At 49.7% G+C, this 15,021-nt stretch overlaps 1 protein-coding gene across 2 annotated transcripts in view; it reads right to left on the reverse strand.

Annotated features, from left to right (window-relative positions):
- LOC147610383 (Cyclophilin-like peptidyl-prolyl cis-trans isomerase family protein) overlaps positions 1-15,021 on the reverse strand; it is an 87,841-nt gene that overhangs the window by 33,541 nt on the left and 39,279 nt on the right. For both annotated transcript variants that reach the window (XM_086786396.1, XM_086786398.1), the window contains exons 5-7: positions 14,218-14,325; positions 14,008-14,057; positions 13,723-13,825 (exon numbers count right to left, since the gene is read on the reverse strand). In XM_086786396.1, the coding sequence (XP_086642522.1) occupies positions 13,723-13,825; positions 14,008-14,057; positions 14,218-14,325 (261 nt within the window). The remainder of the gene's footprint in view (positions 1-13,722; positions 13,826-14,007; positions 14,058-14,217; positions 14,326-15,021) is intronic.

Here is a 15,021-nt window from a genome sequence, read left to right on the forward strand (position 1 = left end):
CTGTCATGTCTTCTGTCTTGTCTCTCAGTCTATCAGTCTTTATGTCTGTCTTCTAGTCTTGTCTTTTTATCTTCCTCCTAGTGTCCACTTAAGGAGGGTGTTGGAAATAAGTGCACACTAGGTGTACTATTTCTCTAGTCTAGTTTCAGTTGAGTCTTTGTGTCTTGAGTCTAGTGCCATGTGGCACCTCTATAATTGTCCCATAAGTCAATCTACTCTATCTTGTACTTCTCACCTATATATTGTGGGTGTCACATCAATGAAAGCATCAATCTTGTGTCTTGTCTACACTCATCTCAAGGTAACTCTTTGTCTTTCATTTGTGTTCTTGTTTCATTTCTAGTTTGCTCTTGCTTTCATATTTTCTACATGCTTCCCTTAATCTCAAGGCTCTCCTAACCTTGCTAGATTAGGCAGTAATTTTGAGGATTAGCATTAGGTTCATAACATACTTCACCTCCTCAAACATGTACTCTTAAATGAAGTCAAGGAATTGAAGTTTCAAACTAGCCTTTGTCTCCCAAAGTTGAGTCCTCCTCTACCCTATCTTTCCAATTAATTTTATATTCAAAGATCACCTTATTTCTAAGATGCCTCTCTCTCAAGTCAATAATGAGCTCCAATCATGTGGAACAAAGGACAAGTCCTCAACCTCCACAAGTTTCTAAGGAGTAACAACATTATCCTCAATCCCCGGTTTCTCCTCGAATCTACTCACATGGAAAACTCAATGAACTCACACATTGGGAGGCAGTTCTAGCTTATAGGCCACCTCACCAATCTTTTTCAAAATCTAGTAAGGTCCACTTTCCCAACCTTCCCCATCCGTAACGTCTCAGAACTCTTGGGTACTCTCGTATATCCTAGCATTCCCTCATATAACTCCCTCGGTCGAACGCTTTCTTAAAACCATGCTCTATTCTGGAGTTATTGGTTTTGATGAAGGCCCTCAATTTCAGATAGTGATGGTCGTGATCAAAAAAAAAAGGGGAGAAAGCTTTCGGCGCTAGCGATCAAGGCTCTTGCTGAAGATATGCAAGGGGGAGAGAAGAGTCGGTCTGAAGCAGGGCTATCCAGTGACGAGGATCTTGACATCCTTTGCAGCCATGAAGAAGAGAACAGACGAGATGGAGGAAGCTCGCACAATCGAGAGAGGGTATGTTCGCCTGATCATGAGCTGGTTAGGTCACACAGTCAAGAAGAGGTAAGTTCGCCTGGTCTTGGGGGAAAATCGCCTCTTCCTCTACCTGCAAACGTGCAACGCAATCTGACAGAAGTGGGAAAGTTACCTATCATGACTGGCCTAATGCCATCTCGAGTAATTGGTGAAGATATGCAAATGAAGGAATGGGCTGATGTCCAGGACGAGATGCCTTTGCTAGGGTCAAACAAGCCATTAATAAGGTGAACGGAGGTAATAAATCTTTTATGGATTCTCTTGGACTTGATGCCATGGCTTGTCAAAGTATTGAGTGGGCTAAGAAGAGAATGTATCAATCTCTACAAGAAAAAGGCTTGTCAGAAGTTCAACACGTAGAGGGAAAGAGAGGAGAATCTTCTCCAAATTCAGTAGAAGTTTCTGTTTCTTCTAAATTTGTGGACAACCAAGTAGCACTCTTTGCCTCTTGTGGGTTAATGTTATACTGTACAGGGAAGGTTCTTTCCAGACATGAGATTAAGGGCTGGCTGGAAAAGGAGATTCTACAAGCACCCGTGGTTAGAGAGATCTTCTATCTGAAAAAAGGATACTACAATGTCCTTCTAGCTGATCCCACTTGGGTTCCCAAGGTGCTTGCCAAGGCCCTGCTGTTTTTTTATGAAAAGCTTTATCCATGTTTTACCATGGGACCCATGCTTCAATGTGGATAATGGGCTCATTAATGATTGTCCGGTCTGGGTGGAATTTGTGGACCTTCCACCTTGGCTATGGCCCTCTATTGGAGATTTTGCGAAAGCTCTTGAAAGACCCCTATTTGTTCCCTCTAATCCATCCCTTGGAAAGGGCTCAAAAAAGGTTTGCATTACTTGGGATACAGAGGTTCCCACCCCCTCAGAAATGAATATAAACCTGGGTCAATATGGTAAGCTAAGAATTAGCTTACATTTTGGTTCATTTGCAGGGGCTTGTTTCCATTGTGGAAAATTTGGCCATTTTGCGAGGGACTGCATGAAAGCAAAAGAACAATTACAGGCTGGGCAAGTGCAGGCTGGGCAAAGCAAGCACTTAACCCCAGAGAAAGGACAAATGAACAAGGAAAGGAAAAACTCTGAACAACATAAGACAGCACAATCTCCGGCATTAGAGCAGACATACTACCGGAGAAGAAAGACCTCTTTGCTTACTTCTGAGGTTCCCAGCAGGGATATTGGCAAGATAGGAGAACAGAAAGGCAAAGCAAAGATGTTAGATAAGTTTCAGCCCCACTTAGAGGAAATGGTCCAGGAGAGTCAAGAAGATAGATGGCATGAGATCTTCAACAGGGGAAGTATAAAAAACAAAACCGTCTCTGCCCCCCCTATCTATGTGAGGAATGCATTTGAAATCCTTGGTTAGGAGGAGTCTGATATGCAAGACATGCCCTCAAATCTTGATGTTCAGATGTCAAGAAAGGTTCTGCATAGCACAGAGGTCCTAAGAGATTCTGAGGAGGGAAAGGAGAGAGTATTGGACTCTCAACCACAATAAAGTGTATGGGACTTTCAGGATGCTCTTGGAATGTTAAAGGATTGAATGCTAGACATAAGCGGGATGCATTTCGGGATCACATAAATGAATGGGGGCTAGATGCTTGTATGTTGCAGGAGCATAAACTCTATGGTAAGAAAGCTAAGAGGAATCAGATATTCAAGAGAATGAAGATTTTTTATCGGGGGTTGGAGTATGGTTACAGTGGGGTGATGACAATTGTACATAATTCATGGAACCCCACAATGATAGCTAACCATCCCTCGGGCAGAATCTTGGTTATTGAAGTGTCCAAGGGAGATGAACAATTCTGGCTGATTAATGTGTACGGAGCACACTCATCTAAAGAAAGAAAGGAGATGTGGGAATGGATTTGTGGTCTTGACAATCAAAAAGCATCGATCATGGCTAGGGACTTTAACATGGTGGTCAGACAGAGGGATCGGTTAGGGTCTAACAATGTAGTTATGGGTTCGGAGAAAACCAAATGGGAAGAGCTTATTATGCAAAAGAGGCTCGTGGATGCTTGGGACCCTGGGGATTGGAGTTCTACACCGGGACATACATATTTAAGCTTGCAGTATATTTCTAGCTCTTCCAAGATTGACAGAGTTTATTTCAACAAGGATGCAGAATGGATCCCTCGCACCTTTAATGCATGGGTTGACCACGCAACCACTTCTTCTGATCACTTTCCCCTGAGGTGGGTTTGGGAGAGCAATAATTGCTGGGCTGAGGATAGATTGCCTTTTCATAAGAGAAAACTCATTGTAAATCATTCTCTCATCAGGGAAGATGCCTTTGTGGATGGAACTAGAGCTGCAATTGCAAGGTTGGAAGTAAGGGCTTATCACGATGCCCAGGCATGGGTTAAATTTGTGGGAGAGATGCAATGCTAAATCAGAAAAGTGGGAAAGGACATGGCAGCAAAGAGGAGAAAAGAACAAGAAGCACTGTAGGAGGAATGGGATGCTTTGATTTTGATTAGACAGTCCAGACCCCTGTCACAAGCAGAGTTGAGAGATTTTATCAAATGTAAAAGTATGTGGGAGGACATAGAAAACAAGAGAGCGATGGCTCCCGTAGCTCGCTGAAGCTCCCGCCTCCACCCTGCACTGCGCGCCCGCCTGTACGCCCCCCCTCTCTCGGTCGCCTGTTCGCCCCCCACCTCTCCGCCTGTTCGCCTCTTCACCCCCCGCCTGCCTTCGCTCCCCTCTTCTCGCTGTTGCGCCCCCTCCTGCCTCGCTGCTGCGCCTCCCCCCTCCTCGCCATTTCGTCCCCCCCTCCTAGCCGCCTCTTCGTATATTCGCCCCCAACCCCCTCTTCGCATGTTCGCCCCCCCCTCCCCTTTGTCGCCTGTTCGCCCCCCACCTCTCCGCCTGTTCGCGCCCGCCCCCCTTCAGCAGCGCCCCGCCTCCCCTCCCTTTCGCTTTGTTGCCGCCCCCCCCCCCCTCAGGGCTTCTCCTTCGTTTTCCCCCTCTCCCTCCTCTTTCGTGCTGTTGTTCACCCCCAGGGGGTTTTGTTTTTCTTCATTTTCATCCGGTCTTCCGCCTCTTTGGGTGCAGCCCGTTTCTTGCAGGTTTTCCGCATTCGCCTCGCCTTCGCCTGAGCTTCAGACTCTGATGGAGACTCCTCCCGCCTCGCCTCAGAGGGACTCACCCGCAGCCCCCTCGCCCGCCCCCGAGGACATCCCCATCAGGCTTTCTCTTTCGCCGGAAGAGGAAGCGAGCCTCACTGCAGAGGTGGAACGCCTCCAGGCTCATTCCACCATCTGCCGTATAGTCGGCACTCGCCCCAGCAGAGGGGAGATCACGGATCTTCTTCAGGCTCGCCTTCTTGCAGATGTGGGCAAGATCCTGGATGTACAGCTCCTGGGCCGGGGCCATTATCAAATCGAGTTCGAGGCCGCCCAGAGCGTTGCCAAGGTCCTTGCCATGAGTCCTCTGGACATCAGGGGTGCTCGGGCTTTCTTCAGACCTTGGCAGCATGGATTTGACCCAGCAGCGGCGGAGCAAGGAGAGCGCCTCTTCCATATTACAGTTTGTTTCCCTGGTCTCCGCCGGGAGTATCTTCCGCTCCTCTCCAGGCTCGGAGCATTGGTGGGCTCGGTACTAGAGACGGGCCCCTCAGCAGCTTCAGTGGTGGCCAGAGCAGCTGGGCTACCTTCGGTCAGAGTGTTGGTGTCTGACATCTCCTCCCTTCCTAAGGTCATTCAGCTACCTAGGATAGGGGGGGGGGGGTGGATAGATCAGAGAGTGGAGTTCTCGGGGCTCCCGAACCAGTGCTTCATTTGCAGGCAGGTCGGTCATCTGGCCAAGGCCTGCCCTCGCAGGAGACCTCGACCCTCACCACAGCAGCAGGCTACTGATGGCCCGCCCACAGATTCGGCTCGGCAGGCTGCCTCAGGGACACCTGCTCAGGCCACAGAGACCTCGGAGTGGCAGCCTGGACAGGGGCGCCGCCGAGGGAGACAGCCACAGCAGCACGCACAGAGACCGCTGCAGCAGCAGCCACAGTCTCAGCCTCACTGGGTTCCCGTGAGGAACAGCTTTGCTCCCCTTCAGGAGGAGACCCCTGCAGCGACCGAGGACCAGGAGATGCCAGCTCCCTCTCCTTCACCCCCCCCACCCCCGTCCCCTCCCACCGCCTCGCTTCCACCTTCGCCTCCTCCTGCCCCCGCTCCGGTTTCGGCAGCGGCTCCCTCTCCACCTCCCTCGCCTCCCCCTCCTCCCCCTCCGCCCGCCTCACCTTCCCGGGAGACCCTGGCGCTCACCTGCAGTCCGGAGAGCGCTGAGCACTGACCTCGCTCGAGCATCACAAAGGAGACCTATGCCGATTAGGGCCTCACGGATTTCATCTATCCGTAGTCGGCTGAGTCGCCTTGGCATTAGACAGCGCTCGGAGGCCTTTGATTATACCTTTACACGGCTTTTTGGAGCAGAGGGCCCCCATGAGCCAGCACCCATTCGAGTTCATGTAGTGATACCTCCGGCCCGCGGGGAGGAGGCACTAGACTCAGCGGTGGCCTTCTCGTTCCCTCTATGTGGACCTTGTGATCGGGAGTGGACTCTAGAGCTTGCTCTCAGCACTTTGAAGACTCAAGCAGTTGAGTTTTCTCACCACATGAGCGATCTGGAGGTGACTGATGTGATAGGCCGACTTTGGGAGTTGGCTCATTTTTTCTTGGATCCCGGGAGTGTGGATACCTCAGGGATTCGGCATTTGGTCGTGCGCATAGTGGCAGACTTGGCACGCGACCCTAGATATGTGAGTATACACGAGGTTTCTCTGTCAGAGCAGGAGGCAGTCGCCATGGGCCATAGCCACTGGCGCCTGATCCGGGATTCTTGCAGTACACCGGGTGGGCAGATTCGCAGCCGTTCGGATGGGGACTACTCTCCATCCAAGCTGCTTGCGAAGGCCCGCCGTACGGCTGAGACAGCATCCACCTCAGTAGGGCATCCATGAGGATCATCTCATGGAATGTACAGGGCCTTGGCGGAGCACACTTTATACGCTATCGAGGTTGCTTGAGGCAGGAGCTTCAGAGATGCCTGGTTGGTGGCAGCATTGACATTTTGATGATGCAGGAGCACCACTTGGGTGAGAGCAGGATCCGGAGATATGGTTCGGTGATGCTTGGTAGATGGGACACTTTTTGGTCTGCAGGGTTTGGTCCTTTGGGTGGACAGGGAGGAGTATGCATGGTTATTGCAGATGTATGGCGGCAGGCCATTGTGGATCGAGGGATCATTGTGCCTGGTAGAGCACAGTATGTCATTCTGAGGATGCATGATGAGCTATTGGGTGTGCTCAACATCTATGCGCCCAATCATGCTAGTGCCAGAGCAGAGTTCTGGACTCAGGTTACAGATGCATTGCCAGAGGCCGCACATTCGTGTGTTGGGGGAGACTTCAACATGCTTGAGGACCCGGCAGATAGGGTGGGAGGCAGTCATGTTACAGTGCACGGCACGGAGCTTGCAGGTTGGGACCGGTTTTGCATGTCACTGAGGATCACTGATGCATGGCAGCATGGGGCTTTCTCCCGGTCTCAGGACAGTCTTAGTTTCTCTCGGTCGGATCGCCGGCAGGGAGGGACTAATCTATCACGGATTGATCGCTTTTATGTGGGCGATTGGTTAGGGGAGCGAGGGGGCTCCGTCGGCATTCTCGCTGGCACCTCATTTTCAGATCATGCGCCGGTTATATTGACATTGGAGGAGGGGACACGGGAGCCCAGCTTGCAGTTGAGGATCCCAGAGAGGGTACTTGCAGATCCCAGTCTCGTTGAGGACATTGAGAGGATCTGGCATGATAGTCAGTGCTCTGACCAGGATGCAGCGGGCCAGTGTGCCCAGGGACTCATTGATCTTAGCTCTTTTCTACACGCTGCAGCTTTGACACGACTGGGAGAGATTCGCGAGCGGGAGCAACGGCTGAGACGCAGCCTTGCTTCGCTACAGCGCCTTCAGGAGCAGCAGCCTGCATGTGAGTGGGTGGCGTCCCAGCTGAGCCAGGCACGCCAGGAGGTTAGAGAGGTAGAGGAGCAGAGACATGAGTTTTACTATCGTCGTCAGGCCTCTCAGTGGACGCAGCTTGGTGATAGAGTGACTGGGGAGTTTTTTGAGATCACTGGACCCCGTCATGCGCGAGCAGGAGTCCGCCAGCTTGGTAGACCGGATGGATCGATAGCTACTGAGCTCGGGGAGATCAGAGCCATTGCCACTGCTTTTTATAGTGACCTGCTTTCAGCGGAGCCAGCCACTGAGGATCGAGATGTTTGCAGACAGACTGTGTGGGCCCATGTGCAGAGGAGGGTCACAGACCATATGCGTACAGTTCTAGGTGCGCCTCTGTCAGAGATTGAGCTTGCCGAGGCCTTGAGGGTCCTGCCGCGACATAGTTGCCCAGGGGAGGACGGACTGACGCCGGCCTTTTTTATGCGCTATTGGGACCTTTTGGGGCCAGGCCTCCGCAGGGACTTTCAACATGTTTTGGACACTGGGGTGATGCCGCAGAGCTTTTCAGAGGGCTTGATCTATCTTATCCCCAAGGGGGAGGGAGTATCAGATGACATTCGGCATTGGAGGCCTATTACGATCCTCAATACTGTCTACAAGGTCTTAGCAAAGGCCTTGAGTTTGAGGATCCAGCCCTTCCTGGGGGAGTTGATTCATGCTACTCAGACAGGATTTGTCAAGGAGCGCAGTATCCTTGACAACATCTTTACTTTCTGGGAGGCGACGGCCCGAGCTAGGTTTCTTGGCGAGGACTTGGTCGTGATGCTTCTCAATTTTGAGAAGGCATACGATAGAGTTGATTGGGGATTCTTAGAGGGCACTATGCTTCGCCTGGGCTTTGAGCCAGGATGGATCAGAGGGGTGGCAGCTCTGTATTCCACAGCTCGCAGCCAGGTGCTGATTGCAGGAGGTCGGGGGCCGAGTTTTGAGCTGACCAGATCAGTCCGTCAGGGGTGTCCTCTCGCCCCTTTCCTTTTTCTCTTCTTTGCGGAGGCTATGAGTATGTATTTGACGGCAGAGGAGGTTGGTTTGAGAGGACTTCAGCTCCCAGTCCGGGGGGAGGATTTGCTTGATGCTGAGTTTGCAGACGACACGGGCTTATTTTTGCATGGCCAAGAGGCCAATCTTATTCGGGCAGAGCAGTCGCTCCAGGTTTTTAGTGCAGCTTCGGGAGTATTGATCAATTGGCGCAAGACAGTGGCCTTTTGGATCAGTAGTGCTCCCACTCCGGCATGGAGCCCGGACCCCGGTTTTAGATGGATTCCTCCAGGCACAGCAGTGCGGTATTTGGGATGCCAGATTGGCCTCGATTTGTCACCTGAGCAGCAGATTGCCCCGCTTCTTCTGAGCATTCGGAAGAAGCTATTGTATTGGAGTACAGCTCGACTATCCTTGGCTGGGAGGGTGGTGGTGGCAAATCAGGTGCTGTTAGCGACCATGTGGTACATTACGTCTTGCTGGATTTTCTCGAGCTCTTGCATCAGCCAGGTACAGAGGCTGATCAGGAACTTTCTGTGGTCTGGGCGGGACGGTCAGCCAGCTCGGGCAAAGGTTGCATGGGCAGTTATTACACTTCCGCTGGCTCAGGGCGGTTTGGGCATTATAGATCCAGTCGATCAGAGTAGAGCCTTATTGGGGAAGCTTATTGTTCGGGGGTTGCTTCCAGGCGCTGAGCCTTGGAAAGAGCTCCTCTTGCAGCGACTGCAGGCTCGGGCGCCCCCTGCAGGGGGTACTTGGGCACCATAGATTCGCTGGATCTTCATAGAGATGAGGAGGACAGGCCTCAGTAGAGGATGGGAGGACAGATTTGCTTTGAGTATCCTGAGAGCTTGGGAGCTGCTGAGACCGGGGCTCTCTCAGCGGCCTCCTTCTTGTGTTGAGGAGCGGGCCAGGCAGCCGCTCATCTGGAGCCCGGCGGTTCGTACGGAGCAGGGTCATATGCTGGGTTCTCGGCCTCGTCTAGCCTGGGGACCTTTAGCGGCAGGCCCAGCTCGTAGTTTCGGAGACTGGCAGGCTTTCTGCAGTCTACCAGAGGAGACCCAGGTGGAGAGGCTGAGTCACTTCAGAGGGGGGTTGATTATGAGGGATGATATTCAGGAGGCACTTACAGAGGAGTGGTTCACACCTCTCGAGCCAGTGGCCCCACGGTGGATGGGAGCCTTTACACAGTTGGAGATCCTGATTGCTGTCAGAGCTAGCACTGAGGATGGCAGATGTCTCTATTATGAGATTCAGGATGAGGGCAGACTCCAGAGAGTGGAGGTGGAGTCGCCTTTGGTTGCAGAGTGCACCTTTCAGAGGATTCGGGTAGTGGCTGCCGCTTCTCGGAAGTGGCATATTGACCCCGACCCTGCTGATGTGCTCCCGGATTGGCGCATATGGGCATATGCAGCGCGCCCCTTGGCCCGGCTACAGTGGGACCCCGGGGAGTACGAGTGGCATGATCCTTATGCATCCCTTGAGGCCACAGAGATCACCTTTTTCCAGTATACTGTTCGGCTGGGGCGGCATATTTTGACGGCGAGGAGGACGGTTTCTCCAGCGGCAGCGGGGCATTGGCGATTGCAGGGACTCTCACAGGAGTTCCTGGAGGATTTCTGGGCTCGGCTCTGGGCTAGTCGACAGGCCCGCAGGATCTCGGCTTTTCAGTGGCTGGTCGCCCACAGGGGCTCAGCAGTTGGCACTTGGCTTGTTTACAGCGGTCTTCCGGCGGCCTGCGTCCGATGCGGCCACCCTATGGAGACACAGAGACATTGCCTTTGGGACTGCCCTCAGGCACAACAGATTTGGCTGCGGATGCTGCGTATTCTGGCCCCCCTCTCTCCAGAGGGTATGTTTACGTGGGGTGCCGCTGCTTGGTCGACTTCGTCAGGGCCTGCTATGGGCTATGAGATGGAGCAGGGCAGTCAGGCCATCAGATTTATTAGGGGCCAGCCTCGCCTGGTTCCGGCACCGGATTTCTCGTCCGCCAGCTGGACACGGGAGAGGGATTTACGATGGGAGCTCCTCAGCAGCCTCACCATCTGGTTCACCTGGAGGGCTCGGTGCTTTACGGCCTTTGAGGGGAGATTAGAGCCACCAGCAGAGACTGTTCGGGGGATTTGGCAGGAGTTGATCCACACCCTGCGAGGACAGTACGACCGCATCCGGGGAGACTCAGATGAGGCGATCTTACGGCGCCAGGCCTTTCACTCCACTTGGCGCTGCGGCCCGTTCTACACCCTACACACGGGATCCCCCCGTTGGCACTACAGGCCACCTGTTTGGCTCTCCCCCCCCCCTATTGTATGATTTAGCCGCTCAGTTCTTTATACTGATGCTTGTATTTTGCAGCACCTAGGGAGAGTCTCCCGGGCTGCCATGATGTATTCACTGCTCTTCTCTCTCTTAGGAGCAGGAGAGATCGTTTGTAGCCCTACGGGCGTTTTTACATAACTAATGAAAGGATCTTTTCTCGGAAAAAAAAAAAAAAAAAAACAAGAGAGCTCAAAAAGGGAGATTATTGTCAAGAAAGCTGTACTTTGGTCAAGCTCAAACCCCTTCAAAATTCTTTTTCAAAGCTCTCAAAGAGAAGAGGGATAGAGAATACATCTCCAAGGCTAGAGATAGCAATGGTAAAATGATCTCAGACCCCAAGGAATTGACTACGGCTTGGACCGCATTCCTTGGGGATACTCTAAGCCTGAAGGAGGATGAGTCCACGGAAAGATTCTTTGCTGAAAATTGGCTTCTGGGCATTATCCTTCAGGCAATGGAGTTGGACCAAGCCAAATGGATTGAGAGGAACATCCAAGAAGATGAATGCTTGAATGCTTTGAAAGTAATGGGGAAGGATAAATCCCCTGGCTGGGATGGCCTTACTGTGGAGTTTTTCCTCGAGTTTTAGTCATATCTCAAGGTTCCAGTCACCTTCATTGTGAATAAGGCCTTCAAGCATCAACAATTGGAGAGTAGTGTGAAGGAAGAGCTAATCAAACTGATTCCTAAACAGGTGGCCTGCGAATGTTTTTCACATTGGAGGCCAATCACCATGCTTACAGTCTTGTATAAAATCATAGCTAAAGTTGTGGCAATGAGAATGACTCCATTATTGCAAAAGGTGATTTCCCCTAGACAACATGGCTTTATTAAGGGGAGATCCATAATGGACAACATATATACAGGCCTATTAGGGAAAGAGCTTGCTGCAAACTGGACCTAGAGAAAGCATATGACAGAGTCCATTGGTCATTTCTTAGCAGAGTGCTTGCCAAGTTGGGTTTTGGACCCTTAAATCTCAAACATTATTTATGTGCTTAGCTTTGGTGCTAAGTCAAGTCTTATGCTCAATGGCTTTGTGGTTGGTTCATTCAACCTTAAAAGGTCGGTCAGACAGGGCTGCCCTCTTGCTCCATTGTTATTTGCTGTAATTTCTCATCCTTTGATTCTAGCTCTTGAGTTGGCAGCTGCTGAAAATCAAATAAAAGGTCTACAAGTGAATGATGAACTGCAGATGGTGATTCAATGCTTTGCTGATGACTCACTTCTCTTCTTGGATGCATCCAATGATAATGTTAGAAAGGCTTTGGCAATTGAGCAAGTCTTTGCAGATGCTTCTGGCTCCAAATGTAACATTCACAAGTCAAGGTTAATCACTTTAACCGAGGATGAATCCTTTGATGTAACCAGATGGGGATGCCAAGTTGTGAACAAAGGCCAGATCTTTAGACATTTGGGATGCCCCATGGGAGTGGATGTTTCAGGTAAAGACACAGCGGACTGGCTTATGGACAAATTCATAGCCAAATTTAGAGCTTGGGACAACGTATTTCTTCCCTTTCATTCAAGGGTAGTAATAGTAAACATGGTGTTGTTTGCATGCTTTCACTTCTTTACTCCTTGTATAGATTTTACAGCATGCCTCTGGAAGAGAGCTTTAAGCTATGCTAAAGCTTTTCTATGGAAGAATAAGCAGGGCAAGAGACCATGTTCCTTCTTGGCATGGCAGAAGGTGTGTAAACCCAAGAAGGATGGGGGAATTGGCATCCTAGACATGGAAACACATGCAATCGCGAGAATGCCAAAAATGTTGACCTCCTTTCTACAGCAGAGTCAACCTTGGAAGAGCTTTCTCTGAATATGACTATGAGTTGAGGATCAACTATCTGTCATGTATGGTCTCTCAAGATTTGATAAGAATCATTGCATGTAATTATTGGTAAGCTCAAGACGCTAACTGTCAATACTTCTAAGCTTACAGAAAGGTGGATCAAAGATTGGGGATGGATAGATGCACTTCCCCTTGGTCGGTAATCAACTGCCAAGTTTTATCAGATGTTAATGCAAGAGAAGAGAGATTTTAAACATTTCAATACAATATGGAAAGTTGCTTGGCCGGACAAATGCTAGGAATCTAGATGCAGAAGAATTTGGGGATCCAAACTGCCAACACATGCTCAGACTTTTTGTGGAGAATCATGGTTGGGGCTCTTCCGTTAGACTGTAAGCTGATGATCAGAAATATGGCCTCAGGGAAATGCCCAAGATGCAAAACAGCCATCAAGGATTTCAAGCATGCCTTTTGGGATTGCCCGGCATTAAGATCCTTTTGGACACACCTCTCTAAATGGGGGGGGAACATTTTTGGGCTGCAATGTACATGGTCCCATTGGGTTTTGGGTAAAAAGATTGGTCCAATAGAGGAGAGTAATAGCCTTTTTGGATTTGCAAGATTTACATGCTTGTGGGAGATATGGTCTATTGCACAAATAAAAATACATCTTCACTAAAACCATGCTCTATTCTGAGTACTTCTCATAGAATCCCGGCACTAACTAGTGTCTCATGCATATTCGCTAAGAAATCTCTAGCCGCATCAATCTTAACACCCTTAGGTTCCATAGTTACAAGGTTGATATCCGTACATGAGCATAAACGGACTCTAACCAATAGTCAAATGCTTAGCACTAACTATTATAGGCAAATCCGACATAGGGATGTACCTCTCCCAATCTGTGAAGTCCTTCCCAAAATCTACCCTAAACAGAGCTGAAAACACTAACCCAAATCATGACGTAGTAGGCTAGCCCACCTCCCAACTGCAATCGGCATCCACCAATCTCCCCCGAGCAAAGGTTAGGATTCCTGCACAATCCGTAGACCCATGTATACACCCGAAAGATGTAGCTGCATTTCATCTTGGACTTTTTTACATGCTTAAATTTCAAATTTATCTGGACCCTTGAGTTTCCGGTGTCTTTTGAGCGTTCAGTCCTAGTGCAGCATGGCATTCTTGTTCTTCCTCCCTACTATCCTTCACAAAACATTCCTCAGACAAGATCATACAAAAAAATAAACAGCACAACATACTGTCTAGTTTGCACAAATAAATGTGTATGTGTGTTATCATTCTTATAAAAGCAGCCAGATCTTGCATGCAAACAGTGTGTGTTCATCTCAAGATATCCCTTCAATTAAAAGGAGACCAAAAAAAGAGGTAAATACAATTTTGCCAATGAGTTTTCTGCAGCTCACCTCAATTGTTCCTCTGTCCTTTGGCCCACCACCTGCTGCAACTGTGAATGTTGAGTCATCACCTCGTTTTACTGTGAACTCGACTGTAGCACGTCCGGTTAACCTAAGAGCAAGCAAAAATAAATGACACTACCTAACACGCCAATCAACTTCAGAACCATTGTCAAATTCTAAACAAGATAATCTTTGAGGAGTCTAAGTCTCAGGTAACCCAGACTGTCAAAACAAAAGACACTGCAACCTGTTATTCCAGTCAATTAGAGGATCATATTTCCTTGCTCTCACCTTGGATACCGTTGATATTCATTGGGCACAAGATATGGCAAGCCAGGAGCCTGTTCAAAAAAGACCTTATACATAAGATGGCACATATAAAGGACTTACTTCTAAAGTTCGTGAGACGAGTACAGATAATTATCAGATCTTCATCTGGGGTGTATTTGAAACTTGCAGTGCAACAACAATAGGCAGATTCCCCATTTGCATAACATCTACCTGCAAAAGCTCAATTTGAGCTACTGTTTCAAGAGAAGACACCAGCCTTATAGATACTTTGTCTGGATCTTTATCAGCAATGGCATCCAGAAGCGCTTGAAGTCCTCCCTGCATAGGAATGATCAAGGAATTATCAAACCCACTGATCCAATTTCATCATCAGACAAAGCCACTTATATATGTCTACCAAGGATCCCAAACCCTAACCCTACCACTCAGCCCTCAAGCTGTCGCAGTGCCGGGTTGCCCCGGTACACTAAGAGGATATGGTGGTTCACTCTTGGACAATACGTCCACGGGAGTCACACGATAGAACAGCAGGAAGAAACGATGGCATATCACACTCGCTTAAGCAATACTTAATTAAACTGGACAAGCAAGGAACAGGTAAGGAAGAGTACACAAAAATAATGTACTCCACTTGTATTACTACCAACCAGCAGTTACAATCACCACTCACTGCACCGTGCACACCCAGTAGTGGTCACAGTGAGGGGATAACACACTCTGCTTCGGAAGGAATGACACAGTGAACACAGAACTCAAGTACAGTGGAGTAGCTCAGAGTAGCCTTGCAATGGACAAAATGGAACTATAGGATAGCCTATATCCCCTTTGAACGGGGTAGAATGCCTTATAACTCCAAAGAGTCACGAAGATGCCATCAGTGACCGTTGGTGAGTATCTCCTATCTTTGGAAGGTGCTAGATGCACACAGGTCTAGCGGCGTGCATCTTCTTGGATGCAATGCCTTAATTACCTTGGAGTGTTGTGCTCCAAAATCTTCACGCTGACCGATGGTCC

This window comes from Cibotium barometz, chromosome 49, assembly GCF_041138505.1.
Source record: "Cibotium barometz isolate CiBa-2024 chromosome 49, ASM4113850v1, whole genome shotgun sequence".
NCBI classification, from domain to species: Eukaryota; Viridiplantae; Streptophyta; class Polypodiopsida; order Cyatheales; family Cibotiaceae; genus Cibotium; species Cibotium barometz.